General features: G+C 38.2%; 1 protein-coding gene and 1 long non-coding RNA gene across 3 annotated transcripts; both read left to right on the top strand.

Moving 5' to 3' along the window:
• The first annotated feature begins 894 nt into the window (after nucleotides 1-894).
• Nucleotides 895-18621, top strand: s100p (S100 calcium binding protein P). 2 transcript variants are annotated; one of them, XM_008407816.3, is made up of 5 exons: nucleotides 895-1140; nucleotides 10325-10432; nucleotides 10549-10719; nucleotides 12167-12362; nucleotides 17716-18621. In XM_008407816.3, exons 2-5 carry the CDS (start codon nucleotides 10383-10385, stop codon nucleotides 17998-18000), a joined length of 702 nt encoding a protein of 233 aa, XP_008406038.1. In that variant the 5' UTR covers nucleotides 895-1140; nucleotides 10325-10382; the 3' UTR covers nucleotides 18001-18621. The 2 variants fall into 2 exon arrangements, with proteins under 2 accessions (XP_008406038.1, XP_008406037.1); XM_008407815.3 differs by lacking the exon at nucleotides 895-1140 and adding an exon at nucleotides 2973-3145.
• On the top strand, nucleotides 13682-15912 carry LOC145551513 (uncharacterized). The gene is made up of 4 exons (XR_014087377.1): nucleotides 13682-15101; nucleotides 15280-15417; nucleotides 15527-15629; nucleotides 15718-15912. It is a non-coding gene; the product is annotated as an uncharacterized LOC145551513 (long non-coding RNA).
• Nucleotides 18622-19162: the final 541 nt, after the last annotated feature.

Below are 19162 nucleotides of genomic sequence, written 5' to 3'. Positions count from 1 at the left end.
ACCAAAAGAAATAAATAAATAAAAAATTGACCAAAAGGGCACTTGGGGGCAAGGAGCAAAAGGGGCAGGTACTCAAGCACCCCTAGCGCCCCCGCCCTCCTCTGCTGGGAGATATTATTTATTGGAATCATTTCCTGATAACAGACGATGAGTAGGCCTCCATTTCTTACCCAGAAGGACCAGGTTTGAAGAAAACCAAAACTAACGGTGAAGGGGTGAAATGACCAGCATGCTTCAGGAACAGAAAAATACCATATTGTTTTTACAGCTAATTGTTGTTAGCCTCACATAACATTTAACAATTGGTTGTCCATGTTTCAACTGGAGCACAGTCAGAGAGAAAAAGTTATTCCTGAGTTGTTTTTCTGCAGTGTTGACTGCTTGTTTTTCCTTCACTTCCTTCCTCTCCCTCCCTGCCTCCATCCTCACCCACCTCCCCACGCAAAGTTTGCATTACTATCAGTATAAGGCCTTTATTTTAACTTTCATTCACTTTAATAACTACATTTATGTCTCACCCAGGGATTTTAGCCAACCCTAACCATTACTAATCCTAATCTTAACTAAATCTTAATTCACACCTTACCTCTAAACGAGACGGCTTTAGTCTCCATATACCCTGTCAGTCTTCAGGTAAAAATTGTCCTAAATGATATAGTTACACAAGTGCACACGCACCCACACACACACATACACTGTATACTTACACTCTATCATTGTAGCACAAATTTTGACTTTTCCCCCCATTTCCCTATTGCCTTTGAAGAATGAACTCTAGCTGACATTTGGCAATTCAAAAACACACAGTTCAATGAATATTGTTGAATACCTATCAAAGATTTGAGTAAAGAAATAAAATAATAGAGCAAAGGAAATCTTTGGCCCCTGGCTTCATTAAGTGAATGGGAAGTGTGTGCAGTTATGGTCTCCTGCCATCAGGAAGGTAAGAACAGTCTCCACTTCCTCCTATTCTCCATCTGTTTGCTTATGGGATTCCAGTCCATCCTGTGGGCCTGACCGTTGGCAGTCCTCTCGTCCTCTCAGTCTCTGGCCAGCTGATACAAACAGTAACAACTGCATCCAGCACCAGAGGAGCTTCAGGCTAACCATCATCCTCTGCAGCCGAGGGTTAGACTTACAGTAAGTTTTTGTTTTCATTCTGTCCTCTCCGTCTTGGTTTTACTCTCCTTATGCTGTGACACATGTACTTGTATATAATATTGTATATAATATGAATGGAGGTTGTCCCTCTTTTAAGTCACTATTAAACTGTTTTATGGTTTGCATGAAATCTTTGGTATGATTTTGAAAAACACTAATTTGTTTACGCACTTTACTCAGTTATTATCCGCGTTACATCCCAAAGGAGCCAATAATAGCAGATGTTTTGCAAAACTAAACAGCTTTTCTAAAAGCATAAACACATTTATGACTCACATCTCACATCTATGACTGTTTTCCCATCTTACTCTTTTCTTTTAACCATTTACTATGATGTTTAAGGTTTTGCTGAAGTTTCTGATACACAAAGCAAACACTGAATAGACTGGAAATAAATAATGATGAAGTCCACTGATGAATGATGTCATCAACCCTTTGACATCCCACCAGAATGAAGTCTCACTTAGTGCCCATAGGAGACAAATGGAACCCTCCAGAGAAACTGCAATAAAAATAATACATATTACATTTTGTTCTGTAATCAGAACTTTTAAGTATTCATAAAAAGAAAGAAAAAAAAAGATTTAACAGCAGTTTTGCTCTGACATCAAGAAAACTGTAAAACATCCAGGATGGCATGTTAGGAGTGTTTTGGTTGTGTATGGTTTATGAAAACTATTTTGAGTGCCGATTATATTCTTTATTTAATACAACTGAGAGATTCGGCTCAGACTCCTACATTAGCTCTGCTGCCCTCTGGTGGTTAAATATACGATGTCTTTAAGAAAATCCCTTCAATAGCATCAGGCTGGATGCTTCTAGTGGTCAGTGTTACAGCATGTCTAAAGAAGCCTCTGACTGAAAACACTCTGCTGTTATCTGACCGTCTCAGGTAGAAGATGTTTAAAGAACTGTCTTTACAGCATCACACTGCTTTGGAATTTCATGTCCAGAAATTTCAAAGCAGTCTTGTTAGATTCTTCCAGATTTGCCCTAGATCTAAGTTTTCACTTTTTTGTCTCTTATCTTCCACACATTCTCTACCAGAGACAAGTCTGGACTGGCAGGTAGAATCTGAAATGTCTTCAGCCATGTATTTGGATTATGTAGAACAGCATTTTGCAGTCACTTGTTGAGAAAACCTGGCTTTGGACTTCCTACGGACAACTGTGTGTACTGATGTTCTCAACTGTGTGTCAAGTGTTCTCAAAAAAACTGAACAAAAACAGAAATCCTGAAGATTTTTTCCTGTGTTTAAAAGCCATGCTTACACTCTGTGATGTTCCATTTTGAAAAGCCTGTGAAGTTTTGCGATTTGGGTTAACATGCCAATCTATTTATTACACAGGAACGTTTACAGCAGCATGTGTTAATGTGACTTGTGTTCCACAAAGCTTTTGTAAGTAATCCCCTGTCCTTGGGGTTCTGTTGAGACTGATGAGAGGGATTTACGATCAGAAATACACTCTTTGAGCTTAGGTTTGCATGTTTTCTCAATGAAATGAGTCCATATTCTTAAAATCTTTACTGTATTGTGGACGATCTAATGTAATCTTTGATTATAAAAAAATATTTTCACATTCTCCTGGATAATCTTCTGTCAAAACTGACACTGTGCATAACATAATATTTTTTACATTTTAGAAACAGTGCATTGACTTTTTCTTTGCTTTACAGTCTGTCAAGCAAACAGACTGCTTTACAGTCTGTTTGCAAGTATTTCAAGGGGCAAGTATTTCAACCTGTTTGTTGAAATACTTGCCCCTAAATCCCTCTGACACATAATATCACTTACATATCAGCGTACACAGCGAGGGCCAATGACTGCTGCTCGCTCTACAGTCTGGAGGCATGCTGAAGACTGCCAGTGCAGCTCAGTTCATGAAACCCTCATTACATGATGCACTTCCTACAGGACACAGCAGGATACAGCCTCAATGAAAACCTAGAGCCAGGAAAGGTTTGGTGACTTCTCCATTTTAGGGTAAGTTCAGAATCTTGGGTTCTGTACAGCAGTTTAGATAAAATGTGTTGCAGGCCAGGAATTTCATAACTGACTGGCAGTTTACAATGTGATGTTTACAAAGTTGTAGCATCTCTTGCCTATCTGTGAGGATGTGGTTGTGGAAATACCTAACTAAAATTAATCCAATTAACATTTTTAATTCAATTTGATTTTTAATAAAGCTTTTCTCAACACAACCTACACTGCAGAAACAAAATCTTTCCAAGTGTTTTTGTTTTTGTCTAGTTTCTATTAGTAAACTCGAAACAAGACAAAACTAACTTACAAGTAACTTGTTTGAAGTCAATAATTCCTTATTATTGATCAATAAGCACAAGTTCCACTGGCAGATTATTTTACTTATAACATGGGAAAAATATCTTGTCGTAAGTAAATGAATCTGCCAGTGGAAGTAGGATAATGTGCTTTTCACTACTGCTGCTGTTTCTAAGATATGTGTGCACCAATATAGTTTTATCATCCATTGGCACCATCGTGGAAGCTCACTATTTATAAAATAAAAGTTCACCCCTTAAAATTTGTGCTTAAATTTCATTTCTGCATTCCTGTTGCCAGATTTAAAATGCTTGCTCAATTCAGGCTTTTCAATTTAAAGTTCACATTTTATAGAAAATATTGATCCTAGTCATTTAATTGGCTACTTGAATCAAATAACACAATATTGGTTCATCCGCTTGAGAAGCAGCTGGATGGTATATGGTCTTATATTACAATATAAGAGTTAAATAAAGCTAGAAGTGCAATGTAACACATTTCTAATCTTTGTGATTCTTAAAATTTTGATGACCACAGATGGTTCTAAGTTTGATTTCCATTAGCTATTGTTCTGTATTTACTTCCTAGTGTTTTATAACACTAAGAAAATCCAGATTTTTAAATGATACATTTCAAAATTTCCAATTTATATTTTTATTTTTCAGGTTGATATTTGTTTCTTAGTTCATGTGATCATTTAGGTCTGGGTTGGTTCTACTGTTTGTGTTTAATGACAGTAACATTGTTTTGTGTCTTGAGACACTTTGATAACAGAACATTTGAACGAGCCTACTATAGCTACTGTTCTGTGGCTTTCTTTAGTAATTTAATTACATGTACCAGAATGACGCTTTAGTAATCTGGATTATTTCATTAATGCTACATTGCTGTGAGGAGACACAGAGTCTGATCTTGACTGTTAACACCAGCTGTCCCTGCTGCTCTACTATTACTCATTCTAACAATCACAACAGAAGTGACAGATGAGCCAGTCTGAACCTCGCTGTCCTTCACTTCCTCCTCTCTATTGAGGGGTGGTGGTGGGGGTGGGGTAGTTAAGTATTCAGTTTCAACTTAAATATTTATTTTCCAAATTAAACATTGTATTTAGTTAATCAGCTCAGTCCCATTGTTCCAGCCTTTTCTCTCCCAGTACTTCTACAACGTTTCTTCTCTCACTTCTTGCAGATTCCCTGCAGCCGTTAAAGCAGCACATCCAATGTTGTCATCTAAAATGTTGGACATGTTGGGAGGCAAAGAATAAATGATTACAGTAACAAAATGTTACTAAAGTAACAATTCAGTCCCACTAGTGGAGTTTATATAGCAGCCCCCAAAATCCAACTTTTATTTTGAAATTTCACTTCCACTTGTCGGAAACTAAATTGCATCTTAACTAAATATTTAACTTGGACCTAAATATTTAGTTAGCCAGTTAAATATGTGTCCTCTGCCTCCCACAGGTGACCAACTACATGCTGACCGGAGACCAGAACTCCGGTTTGTTTTTTTAATTTTCTGTTTGAAAAAGGTTGGATCTACATTTACATAGTACACCCGCAGTTTAAAAGTGTTTGAACATGAAATGCTGAAAATACTTCATCAGCTTGTGTAGATATATGTAGTGAACTGAGCATAAAACAAACCTCTGTGGTTTCCCATATTGCAGCAAAAATCTTGGGATGCCAGGAAAATCCTCTTTCCTAGATCCAAGTTCTGTCCCAGAGGTAAAGCAGCATATTCCTAAATAATCTGTCAAACCGTCCGTCTATTGTTTATACCAGCTCGTCTTTGCGTGGCCGTGGGGGACTGGTGCCTATCATCAGTGTTCTTTTTGAAAAAGGAGGGATTCACCAGTGACACACAGCACAATGCCACTGTGCATACACACGCACGCACACACACACGCACGCGCACGCACACACACACACACACCTAAGGGCAACTTAGAGAGGCTAATAAATCAAACAGTCATGGTTTTTGGACCTCTGTTAGAAAGCTTGAGTACCCAGAGAGAATCTATGGAGAACATAGAAACTCCACAGACAAAAGCTCCAGGCCAGGACTCAAACCAGTACCGTCTTGATACAAGTCAACAAGGCTGCTGACTGTGCCATGTGCAGCCCTCTGTCAGACATTTCAGCAGTTTACATCCTGGCTATGCATGTGATGTGACCTTCACAAATGACCTGACTCTTCAGAGCAGCTCTTTACCCTGAATGATGGGACTTGTGTCTCAGGTAGTGACAGCTATTCTTGTTTGTTATTTTTTCCATATAATGCTGTCTGAGCATACATCATTCATGGTTTGTTTCGTCACGTGTCATGGCGTCTCTGTGCGCCACCTGGCTGCTCCACTGATGGTCACGGTGCTCCTTTCTCCATGGTTTCTTCTTGTTTGTTGCTTCTTGGTTAAAGTTCCTAGTTGAGTGTTACCATTGATGCATTGCCTTAGTTCTTATATTAAATGGTGCAGAAGAGGATTTTTGTTTCAGCCAAAACAACAGAAGACCAGTTTTTTTTTCTGTTCTTGGTTACATTTTCCTTTGTCATTTGTTGCTTTATATTGATGATTCAAAACAATTAATATAAAACTGTGTTAATGATAAATTGTCGGTATTTAGAAATTAAAGTATATTTTCAGAAATGGACCATTTGAATGGTTCTTTGAATGGATACTGAGGATTTGGTTACCTGCCCATCGCTGGACCAGGCAATAGTTTAAGTCACCTTGTTTCATGGAACTGAGCAGGTATTAGACTTTTTAATTTGATCTGATTTCACAACTGTAATGGTAAGAAAAAAACAAAACAAAAACAAGCTGACTAAAGTTCTCATGACATCACTTGAAAACACACAATTTCACTGAAATAGAACAGTGCAGGAAAGTCATATCAAGACCAATTTTGCAACGACATTTAGTCTGGATTTGAAGTTTACACAAAACATATTTAACTTTAATAAAACAAGCTGTTGCAATACTAATGTAATAAAACTGTCATGCAATTAACCTTTCTGTAACAGGATCATAATTTACTGAAACTATGTCTGCCTATGTTACAAATGTTGGAGGTCCATACAAACCGAAATCCTGAAGCATAAGTCATGACATTAGACTGATGGTGTGATTTAAAGTTAGGTTAGGGGATCCAAAAGGGCATCCAAGCAAAGAGTTATGTGAGCATGAGTTTCCATATAAAAGCATGCATGTATGCCAGCAAGCCCAACCATGTCACTCAGAGCAGCAGCAGCAGCGCCAGCGCCACGCCACCTGCCAGGCCGGCCTTCCAGGAAGAGGAACACTCAATGCGTCAGAAAGAGACAAGCGTCTTATGATCTGCTCCAGATGAAGCCAGCATGTGCATGTGATTGAATGCATGGGTTGGTGTGACATGTTTTTATGTAAGCATCAAAGGATGAAGGAAGGGATGCCTTGGTAGTGCATTGGTACTTCTTTTTTTTTTTTTTTACACAGTAGGTTTTTTACATGTAGGTTTGGGTGTTTTCTTTTTTCCTGTGTTGAAAACAAACACCTCCATTTAAAAACTGCATTTTGTGTTAACTATTGTTGTCTTTGACAAATATTTCAGTTGGTTTGATGTTCTGAAACACTGAAGTGTGATAAAACTTTCTCCAGCTGAACAGAAACAAAACTGAAGTTATTATCTTTGGACCTAAAGAGGAGCGAACCAGAATCAATGCACAGCTTCAGTTATTACAACTAAAAACCAGCGATCAGCCCGAAACCTGGGAGTAGTGATGGACTCTGACCTGAACCTTCAGAGACACATTAAGACAGTCACAAAGTCGGCCTTCTATCACCTGAAGAACATCTCCAGGATTAGAGGACTTATGTCTCAGCACGATCTAGAGAAACTCATCCATGCGTTTATCTTTAGCCACATTGATTAGTGCAACAGCGTCTTCACAGGTCTGACTAACAAATGAATCAAACAGCTACAGCTGATCCAGAACGCTGCTGCTCGTGTTCTCACTAAAACCAGGAAGATAGAGCACATAACACCAGTTTTAAAGTCCCTACACTGGCTCCCTGTAGCTCAAAGAATAGACTTTAAAATACTGTTAGTTTATAAATCACTGAACGGTTTAGCACCACAATACATTAAAGATCTGCTGTTGCTGTACCAGCCGTCTAGACCCCTCAGGTCTTCTGGTTCTGGTTCTGCTCTGCATCCCCAGAACCAGAACCAGACGAGGAGAAGCAGCATTCAGTTTCTATGCACCACAAATTTGGAACAAACTTCCAGAAAACTGTAAAACAGCTGAAACACTGGGTGCCTTTAAAAATCAACTTAAAACCCACCTGTTTAGAGTTGCTTATGGCTAAATTAGGGTTAGAGTGCGGGTTTTGATGTCTTCCATGTTTTTACCTTTTTTTTTTCTTCTTTCTACTTTAACTAAAAATCATATATCCTGCTCAGACTTCACCCAGAGTTTATCAGTCAGTCTGTTCACCACAACTGCAAACAAGAGAAGACTCAGAGCTGATCCCTGACCTAAGAGCTACCACCTTTCTTCTTACTCCATGTTCTACCATTCTATTTACACACATTGCAGATACCTCCCTCATCTATGCTGACAGATGCTGATGTTCTCTCACTTACAATTACCCAATCTGTCAGACAAGAAGACCAGCCAAACACAGATCAGTTACACTTTTTCACGTCCACTACAAAGATACATTGTCTGGAATGGTACCTTGGATCTGGACCATTGATCTTAAAAGATCAGCTCTTTGACATCTCAGTTTTTTTTACCCCCAAGAAGAATGTTGAGTTTTAGATTTATGACTTCTAAGATAGAAAAAAATATTCTTTTCTTCATTTGTTCTATTTTTTTTCAAGGGTACAAGGGTGTAGCTGTGCTCTACTTTAAGGGTTTTGTGTCAGGAAAATTTTACTTAACAGTCACAGGCAATAAGTGTATCAAAACGCAGCAAAAGGAAAGTCAGGATAGATCGATGGATGGACAAGCTTTGAGGTGATTTGGGCCATGCTGGGAGAGATATGCTCCTATATGTTAACAGTTGATCATTGTCTGACTGCGCCACCAGAAACCAGCTACGTTCTGCTTCATCATCACTTACCTGGCCTGAAAAACACAAGACTGTTTTATATTCAATATGTTATGCAGATTATGGCAGGAAGACAGTATTTCCTTGTTTCTTGACACCTCACATGAAAAAAAAAGTAGCAATTCTATCCACCCAACTTAAAATCACTGGCTAAGAGGTGAGGTAGAATTTAAGCGCTTAAATTCCCAGTAGTGAAAACATCCAGACTGGTAGCAGTGCTCAGGTGAACCATTTATTCAGAATGGAGATGCAGGATTGTAATTCTTCACTGACGTTGTTCCAGCTATCCTCAGCCATGCTCAGTGTTTTGCTGCCTGGTGTCTTTGGGCTGAACATCAGCTAATGGAATGGTGCTCAGCTGGGTTTGTGCCAGCGCTCCAGCTCTGCCTTTCATCATATTCCACCTCTTCACCCTGAATAGCTTTTGGATTGCCACAAAAAAACGTTGAAATCATTGTCCTGCTGAATGGCATGTGTTGCATCCTTTCCATGTGTTGAGTCCTATCAATCACCTGTCAGCAGTTAATTTATCAGCAAAGGCCACTATAACAGTCATATTGGCATCCAGCCATGCCTGAGCTGCAACCAAAGATGAGGCTGTGTGTGTTGGGCTAAGATCTCTGTGGGTTTTTTTTTTTTGTCATTTCATTGTACATTCATTTGACAGAAGTTAATTGCGTGTTGGGACCAGATTCTCTTTTTGTTTGGAGCAACTTTCTTTTCAGTTCCTGATGTTTACCACATTGCTTTGGATTTATTTCAAATGCAGGGAAAAGAGAAAGAAAAATTGGTGGAGTAGAAAGTTAAAGAGGAAAAAAGGAGGTAAGACTTAAAAAGAGGAAGGATAGAGAATACAAGAAAACACCCTAAAAGCCTGCTCCTGCACCTGCAAACAGAGAGAAAAAAAACAAGAAACCACAATAAACAATAACATGTAGATATATGAAAACAACATCACTGAAAAGCGCACGGTATTAATTAACATAAGTGAGATCTGAAAACAACTAAATCCAAACCTCAGTGAACTCCTGGGCCCTGTTTCACTAAACAGTTAACAAGCCCAGAGTGGAAGGCAGATACTCTGAATAAACCTACCTAAACACTATTCACCATGGCAACGGGAGAAAAAAAGAAGCAGTCTGCATTTCTCGCCAATGGAGTTAGACATTTTATTGATGGCATGAGAATATCAAAAACATATTTATTAAAAAAAAAAAAAAAAAAAAGAAACAATGCTGCTCCCAAATAGCCAGTTAGCATGATGCGCCAATACCTGAGAGCTAAAATAACAATCAAAATACAACTTTCCTTGGTGAAAATTACTCAGATCATATTTAATCTTGGCTAATAGCAATGAAATAAGATTCTGAACATATCAGCTTTATTGTATGTAAGGCTGGAAATAAACCCTGATTGTGCCAACTCACAGTCATAGTTAGAACATCAGCTGCTTTTGCTGATTGATGTGATGAATTAGACTTGTTAAATTTAGGACGTGCATAAATGGGAGCCATGATGGATCACCTCAGTGATGATGACATATTCAAATGTAGTGTATTCTGAACACTTGTTGTGCACTGCAGTCTGTTCATCAGCTCATATGTTAAAGGAGAAATATGATCCTTGGAGTCACTTTGTATTTGCAAGGTTAGAGCATGCTGAAGCAAAAGTTCTCCTCTGAGAAAATGGAAATCAATCAGAATTCACAAAAAGATCTGGTTGGTCCTTCCTGATTCAGCCCCAATGAATCCAGGTTGTTTGAAACGTTGCTGCATTCTTTGTTGCAGGTGGATCACATCCTCTAGCAGCAGCGGTGGACTCCTGTCTCCTGACTTCTCAGAAACAATGTTTCTCTTTGTAGGAACTAAAGTCACAGAGAGAAGGAATGAACGCAGGTACCACCTTTACTCTGAGCCAGCTTTGTTTTGAGTTTGTTAGATGAATTCATTCCTGCTGAAGTAGACGGAAAACACATTTGACAAGAAACTCACACCATTTTAACCCTGTTCAGTTCTATTTACCAGAGGATTCGGGACCATGAGGTGCTGGACAGGAGGAAGACGGTGACGGCTCTGAGGGCGGGCGAGGACAGAGCCATACTGCTGGGGCTCAGCATGGTCTTCCTCTCTGTCATGATGTACTTCGTCCTGGGCATCACCATCCTGCGCTCTTACTCTGACAGGTACTGTCCTGCTTTATACTGGACCAACTTCTGGAAAGGTGATCACATCTACAGTCCCTTAAAGGTGTAGTATGTAATTTTTTATTTTAAAAAATATGTTTCTTTCATATGTGTTAAAGCTGTCACTATGTTGTGACAGGATGTTATGAGACAGATAATCTGTGAAGTGGCCCTGAGCTACTATTACCATGTTTATGAATGCACTGCCCCCAATCAAAAAGAACCAATCAGACCCAGGAGAAGGGTCTTGAAGCTGCCAATCAAACCTATGTAGTCGCTGCTAAATGTGCTAATGTCAGAGAAACAACTTACAGGAAAACCATTTATTTCCTGTCATTGACCATTCTCTAAGGTTTGAGAATCCTTGTATGATGCTAACTAGCCTTAGCCTTCACGCCAGGTGATGCTAGCTGCAGTGTAGCAAAGAGCCAGGTGAATGTTAGAGGGGGGGATGAGCAGCACCACATAGAGAGGTGATTCAGAGTGCCAAGACCCTCCCCCTGGCCCTGATTGGTTGTTTCTAGTCAGAACTGGGAGAAGGCAGAGGAGATACCAAACTGTCACAGTATGGAGACCATTTGAACAACCATGTAAAATAAATATTGTTTTTATAAAACTTGTACATGGCAACTTTAAAGAAGTACTCTAACTACTTCCTCTTCTATACATTTTATCACATGACAGACATGAGTTTAAATGCATTTTGTGTGAATTTTGTGGGCAAATTCTAATATAGAAGGCAAATGCTAAATGATTCTCAAAATGAAGATAAACATTAAAAAACAAATCTAAAATGTATTATTTCACACAAGAGTCTAGCACAGGGTTGGGCAACTCCAGGCCTCGAGGGCCGGTCTGCAACTTTTAGATGTGTCCCTACTTCAACACACCTGAGTCTAATAATGAGATCATTAGCAAGACTCTGGAGAACTTGACTGCACTTAGGCATTGATTAAGCTATTGGATTCAAGTGTGTTGGAGCAGGGAGACATCTAAGAGTTGCAGGACACCGGCCCTGGAGGACCAAGTTTGCCCACCCCTGGTCTAGCAAAACCACCTTCCACTGTGATTAAAGCTGCAGATCTTTAGGGGTTTGTCTCCACTAGCTTTGCACACATGCAGAATACACCTACCACATGTCTACTGTGTGCAGTACAAACTTAAAACTTGACTTTTCATCGTGGTTTTTTTCACCATTAGCTTGCATCCATGAAGTGAACAAACAGAGTTTGTTCATTAATGTAGCCTTGCTCATGCTAAATATCAATTTCTTTTTGCTTGCTCATCATGTCTTACTTTGTCTTGTGATCTTGCCCTGTCCCATAAAATCCCAATGAGATACATTGCAGTTTTATGTTGGATCACTGACATAATGTGGAAACGACCAAGAAATTTGAATACTTTTCCAAGATGCGGTGTTAAAAAATGACTGCCGTTGTCTCTCCAGTGTGTGGACAGATGAGGATAGCTGCACCATTGTGAACTCCACCATAGTGTGGGATGTAAACTGTTCATACAGTTGTGGAGTAGAGTGCTGGAAGAGTTCCCGTTACCCCTGTCTCCAAGTGTTTGTCAGCCTGAACTCATCAGGACGGCTGGTCCGATTGCTGCACAATGAGGAGACACACGACAGCAATCCCGAGGTATGCAACCACTGATGCTGCAGCTGTGGCTTCATGTCATTCACAAGGACAAGTCTGGTTTGAACAACAAGTGGTGTCACCCAGAACGTGCTACTGTCAGGTGTAGTCTCTGCAGCCTGGATATTGAACTCTTAGTAAGTTTCATCCGTATCATTTACCAAGATTGTTATTTCGGTAACAATCATTAACTGTTGCTGACAGTGCATGTGATGTCATCCTATCTCTTGTTGCTAAGCTATAGACACAACACGCCAATGTGTTTGTTAGCTGCTGTACCAGAGAAAGTAAAATGCTGCGGTTGTATACCTGTGTCAATGATTCTTACACCTCCACACAATGAACCTCTACTTGGCAAATCAGATCACAATCTTGTCTTTCTCTGCTCAGAATATAAATCCCTTGTTCAAAGACATAAAAAGATGACTGTGAAAAATGTTCACAGGAAGTTAAAAATGTCCTGTGTTGTTATGTGTCTATACAGTAGGAAGGACAGAGATGATGTTACTGACTGTACAAACTCCCCACCAGAACAGTGAGATGTTCCCAAATAAAAAAAACATGCATCATCAGGACTGTTAAAAAGTGAAAAAAAGAGACTTTAGGGAGGGAGACAGGGATCATTGAGGAGTATACAGAAACAACTTGAAGTCAAGACAGCAAAGAAAAGTAGAGGAAGAAGCTGGACATCAACTTCCAGCAAAACAATGTCAGAGACATGAAGATCACAGGTTCCAAGCAAAAGCAGGATTGGAAAGATGGAGTGGAACACATTCTTCAAAAGGTTCATCTTGGGAACAAGCTCATCATCCTCCTCTCCTGTCCCCAACCAGACAGACATCCTGCCCTCCTCTGACCCACAGCTTTCCTGTAAAACCTCAGATGCTTTATGTTCTACTTCAGTCACTGCCTCTTCTGCTTCCACAAGCTGGAGAGACTGAACCAGAGCAAGGCTGCAGGTCCAGACGATGTGAGCCCCAGAGTCCTGAAGGCCTCTGAGGGATTCTATAACATCTCCTCATCCTCAGCCTGACCAAACAGAAGGTCCTGTTGTTGTGGAAGACATCCTGCCTGGTTCAGGTACCAAAGAAAACTCATCAATCAGTAATTAACAACTACAGACCTGTTGCCATGACATCACACATCATGAAGGTCCTGGAGAGACTCCTGTTGGCCCACCTGAATAAGCAGACAAGCACATATCAGGACTCTCTGCCGTTTGCTTATCACCGTAGAGTTGGAACTGAAGACGCCATCATACACCTGCTTCAACAAACCCACTGTCATCTGGACACAGCAGGCAGCACTGCTCTGCTTTGTGGGAACAATTATTTCATCTTGAATGTAAACAAAACAAAAATATGATTGTAGATTTCAAGAGAAACAGTTCCTTTTTGTTCCTTTTAATAAGTTAAACTACATGGCCAATTATAAAGTGTTAAAATCATAAAGTAAGTCGTGTTTAGGCCTGTCGCGCTAAATGATAAATCAATTAATCGCACAATAAATTAAACCTATCGACCTCATTTTAATTACCGGCTTTATCATCTCTTCCTGCCTTTTTTTTCTTTCTGTTGATGACACTGAATGAACAACCCAGGTGAAAAAAGTATACTTTAGTATACTTCAAACATACTTAAATTTGTGAAAGTACACTTTAAGTATACTAAATATTAAGTGTACTACCTATAAGTATATCTGAAGTATACTAAAAATATACTTGTACCAATTTCGAAATTAGTACTTTAAACGCACTTAAACATAATTGTACAAAAATACACTTTTAATATATTAAATAAAAATATACTTTAAGTGAACAAAATATGAATGAATATGTATGAATTTTTAAGTGCCTTAATAATCTTTTACTATTTATTAAAATTTCATACATAAAAAAATTATAATCATGATGTAATTTTTAAGAAAGTATCCAATCAATTTTCAGATGTGATGTAAAACCTTATAATCAACGGCATTAGCTCCAGTTCATACTGCAGACCAGATGGTGGCGGTATTGCACATTTTCATTTATTTAAAAAAAACCGCCACAAAGAGAAGAAAAAACTTAAAGCAAGGAAGATAACAGACGCTGTTTAAATTCGCCATTTTTACTCGCATAATATTGCCTTAACAGTAGAGAGGGCCTTGACAATAGTTACTAATTTTGGTAAATTCAAGCTTGAGACGTCCTAGTCCGAATTAGACGACAACACAACGGGACAACAACCGATAGAAATGAAATGTGTGTTACAAAAGGAGCCCGGGGAGACGAAGGCTGCTAAGTGTTTCTAGCTGGTGGTAAGTTTGGTTATTAATTATCTTCATTTAATTATAATCAGTGCAGTAAAGATATATAACTTACGTTGGTTTCTTAAATAATTATTTTATCAATTTTATTGTGACTTGTATGATTATTACTATAGTAATCATTCAGCTTCATGTTATAACTGCATGGAGGCTGTTTGTTGCGACTTATACTTTAATTCATAAACTAACCTGGTTTTAATTAAGCTCCATAAGACAGAGAGACTTTGATATTGTGAGGTTGTTGTTCTAACTCGTTCATCAATGATTTTATCTTCAACATATGTTTGCAGTCCAACTAAGCAAATGGAAGATGAAAGAGGAAGCCAGAGAAATCGGGTGTGAGAAAACCTAAAGACTTTCTGTCTCAGTAGAGGCTCTGACTCCACCAGATCACCAACCAGCTCTGAGGATGTACCTTCACATCGTCTTCATGATGTAAGTTTGTTTTTTCAATGAGGAGCTAGCTACATTTTCAACAACAAAAACTGCTGTGTTACCAACATAAAGTGCTTAATAAATATGATTTGATTTAAAGGTAACTGGAAAGAATTTTTCTCTTCTTGTTAATCTAACATTTATCTTTCTTTTTTTATTATTTGTTGTTGGCTTTCAGGGCCCTGTGATGGACTGGTGACCTGTCCAGGGTGAACCCTGCCTCTCATCTGATGGCTGCTGGAGATGGGCACCACCAGCCCCCCTCACTACACTGCAGGGATCAGTGTGTTCAGATCATGGATGGAAAGATTTTAAGGTAGTTTGTCTCCTTAAGTCCACACTTAAAACAGCTTCATAGTTAATGCCAACATCAACTGATTCTATGACATTGCTGACTATTTTTTTTCTACTTCTAACATAAACAGGCAAAGACACCCAGAAATGTTTTTCCACCCCAGGCATCCGGTCCCAATCATCATCAGTTCTTATGATGTCACATACATGGCGAGTCCACAACATCTTGAAATAGTAAGTATTTTTTTATTTGCCATTTTTCTGTTCTCTTTATATACAAATACTTTCTTAGTTTAATTGCTCTATTGTTCTTTTTTTGTAGGATTCCGTAAGGTGCAGTGAACGGGAATGTTCTGTCGTTGATCCTCACTTTCATGTTTTATTGTCACACTTAAACTTTCATGTTCATGTGTTCACTTTTGATGTGTAAACTGATAATTTATGTAAAGTTCATAAAGTTGTGAGTAAAATTGGGCAATTTTAAAATGTTAGTAATAAAACAAAATATTTGAATTACCTTGGGCATCTTGTGTAATTAATCTTTCCATGTAAATGTAGCCTAAAATAATGTAAGTACTGTAGTGTAGTTATACATGTCATTTACAAAATAGGAAAGTAGGAATAAAGACTTTCACGAGTAATTAAAATTGTATTTTATTATCAATAGCAGGAAATAAAAAAAAAATTAAGTGTAATTTAAATACATTACTGATAAAAATATACTATTATTAATAGTATATTAAAAATATATTTGAAGTGTATGAAATATATATTTTAATATAATTCTGAGACAGAATTATTAAACTCATAATATAATATTTATATCAAAATATAATAATAATAAAGCTGTGAAATATTTAAAAAGTATATTTTAAGTACACTCTAAGCACACTTGAAGTTGTTCCAAAAAAGTACATATAGTATACTAAAATATACTTTTAGTTGTAATTTAATACTATTTAAATACTACTAAAGTATACTAAGCACAAAATTAGTTGTTCCAAAATAGTACAGTTTAGTACATTGATAAAAGTATGTTAAAATTTAGTATACTAAAGTATACTTTTTTTTCACCTGGGAAAGGCTCAATTCCGGTGCTCTCCACTGACCTTCCCTTCCTCATTTCCTTAGTGTAATGTCCAGCGCACACGACACGAGTTGTCGGCCCATTTTCAAAATCTGAGAGACACAGAAATCTTAGGTATAACGGTTCGATCGGGTTCGATTGCTGTGTGGTGTCCAGCCACACAGCCATTATTTTGGACTTGTAGCCCAAAATAATGACTACACGTCCAGTTAGCTAATTTTAAAATCAGGCATTAATCAATGCTTTACTAGAATCTGCCTGTGATGCATGTGGCTAGAGTCAGCGTAAAGTCCTGACTGAATGAAAATCATTATAACCTATTTATGTCACGTTAAGGAAGAACAGCTGAAAAGTTACCGGGTTTATCAACTGCGGTAGCAATTTGGCTCCAACTCATCTTGTCATTTCTATATTCTTTGCACGAAATTTTAAATAAATATTAATGTTGTTTCCACATATCATCTCCGATGTAATTTCCCCTTAGAAAGCAGAGGAGAATCCACGCTTTCTGATTGGCTGCCCGTCACATTCAGCTTTAAGCTCCCAGTCGGGGAAAACCCCAGATTTAGATCAGAGCGGCCATGACGATTAAATCACACTACAGGATGACCGGTTACGAAATCACCAGCGACAATCTTAAGATCGGCCAACGATCTAAGATTGTCATAAGGGGAAAATGGGGACAAAAAAAATCGTGTAGTATGCACTAATGCATTAGGTTGTCGGATGTGCCCATCTTCTCTATTTAAATCTAGTTATTACTGAAGGGCAATATAGTATACAGACTTCATAATCTGCTCTCTTTTGGTTGAATGCAGTATTTATTTCCACTTTGGCTTCATGTTGTTTAGTTTTTATTCAAGTACGTTTTTGGTTAATGGAGACTGAGAATACATTTTATTTTTGTTTTGTTTATTTAGTTTATCAGTTAGTGTTATATGTTCTTTTGAAAATAAAGTGTATCTATCTATGGCAGGAAATGGCGTACATTAGTCATTTCCATTAAATCAGTGTCAAAAGGTATTGAAACAATATTATCGTTTATCGCGATATTTTTTTAGACAATTAATCGCTCAGCAAAATTTATCATGACAGGCCTAGTCGTGTTGATTCATTAAACAGCAACTATTACCATAATATTGAAGTATTAGACAAGCCTAAAAGAAAAGTGTGAAATATAAATCTGTTTTTTACCAGACAAATCACAATGATTACATTTTTTCTATTTTTCAGTGTTTCTACATTCCAAAGTGTCATAAAGACTATGCTGCCACGCATGCCATGGTTCAGGACATTTCTCAGAGACTCAGGACTCAACTCACAGTTCAGTGTTATGTCGACCCAACAGAGAAGACAGACAGCGCCATCATGACCCAGATTTATGGTCGAATTGCCGTCTTCCACTCTTTATTCTGGCCAACCTGCTCTTTGATCGGAGGAACCGCCATCATTGCCATGGTGAAGCTGACCCAGTATCTCTCCATCATGTGCGAGAGACTCAGCCGCATCAAAAGGTGAAGGGAAACAGACGGAAGGTCAAAGACAAATTGAGGTTGTTTTTTTTTTGCCCCCATAATAAAATAAGGGAAGAAGTAAAAGCTGACTGTGGACTGCTGTTTCATGAACTAAAGACATTCATGTCTCACAACCTCCATGCAACCTACAGAAGAAGCAGACACACTTTTGGAATGAAGTCTATCTCAAACATAGGTAGACAAAGCTGCTTCTATGTCGTATATATTTGGTTTTCTAAGTTTTCTTTGAAATTCACAACCAGTGGGTGCAGATGGTGAGTGCAGCTCATTGACTGTAGTTGAATTTAAACAGATCTTGTAGTAGCCTCTTTTGTAGACACAGCACTTGAAATATTGTCCTTATTCCCTGTTATTTACAGACATGCATATTAGGCATTTTAGCTAACATTATTAAGATGTCTTCCTTTGTCTTTATGTAGCCCAACAGATTGTAAGGTCAATACCATTACTATGTACATGTGAATGGATTGTTTAGTATTGGAAATTGTGGGTGTGGTTAAATAAAATGAGTATTTAACATTACTCATTTATTCACAGTCACTGTGTAAACTACACCTTGTGGATGTGAGGGCTATAAATAAATGACCAAGTAAATGTCAAACAAGAGGAAAGTTGCATGTTTGTAGTACAGACATCCGTAAAGTGAAATAAACCCGGCAAAAATACATTAGCCACAAGTAATCTCCACTCTTATTCAGAGATGTGCAGGTGGAGTAAATTGGATTTATTGAGCGCTTTAATAAATAAGAATACAGGCCACGCAAAGTGCTTTGTTATGCTAACGTGCACAAGAAAGATGGACGTCAAGTGAAAATTTCTTTGTGCAGCACATTTCAGCCACCGGGCAGTTCAAAGTGCTTTACATTATGAAAACATAATGCAATGATACATTATGGGACAAGCAATAAACATTACACTTTGCCAAATGCCATCATCAAAAATAATAATCTTCAAAAAAAGACTTGCTTCGTGTTTATAATCAGTAGCACAAACAGGTTTGGGTTTGATGCTTACTGTCTCCTGACACCAAATAAACACCACAATGTCTGGTTTAATTATAGTATATTAGCTAAAGTATACAGTGCAACACTCAGCACATGTGCAAATTAATTTTGTGCAGGGGCCTATTTTATTTTCTGACTGGT

Source organism: Poecilia reticulata, chromosome 4 (genome assembly GCF_904066995.2).
Source record: "Poecilia reticulata chromosome 4, P_reticulata-male-v2, whole genome shotgun sequence".
In the NCBI taxonomy this organism is placed as follows: Eukaryota; Metazoa; Chordata; class Actinopteri; order Cyprinodontiformes; family Poeciliidae; genus Poecilia; species Poecilia reticulata.
The sequence above is the reverse complement of the archived record's forward strand: the minus strand, read 5'-3'. Positions and strand labels throughout refer to the sequence as shown.

Coding starts and splice junctions, on each gene's coding strand:
- s100p (XM_008407816.3), top strand. CDS start 10,383: ATGTTTCTCTTTGTAGGAACTAAAGTCACAGAGAGAAGGAATGAACGC. Junction 10,433..10,548: donor GAGAGAAGGAATGAACGCAG/GTACCACCTTTA, acceptor AACCCTGTTCAG/TTCTATTTACCAGAGGATTC. Junction 12,363..17,715: donor CACACGACAGCAATCCCGAG/GTATGCAACCAC, acceptor TCTATTTTTCAG/TGTTTCTACATTCCAAAGTG.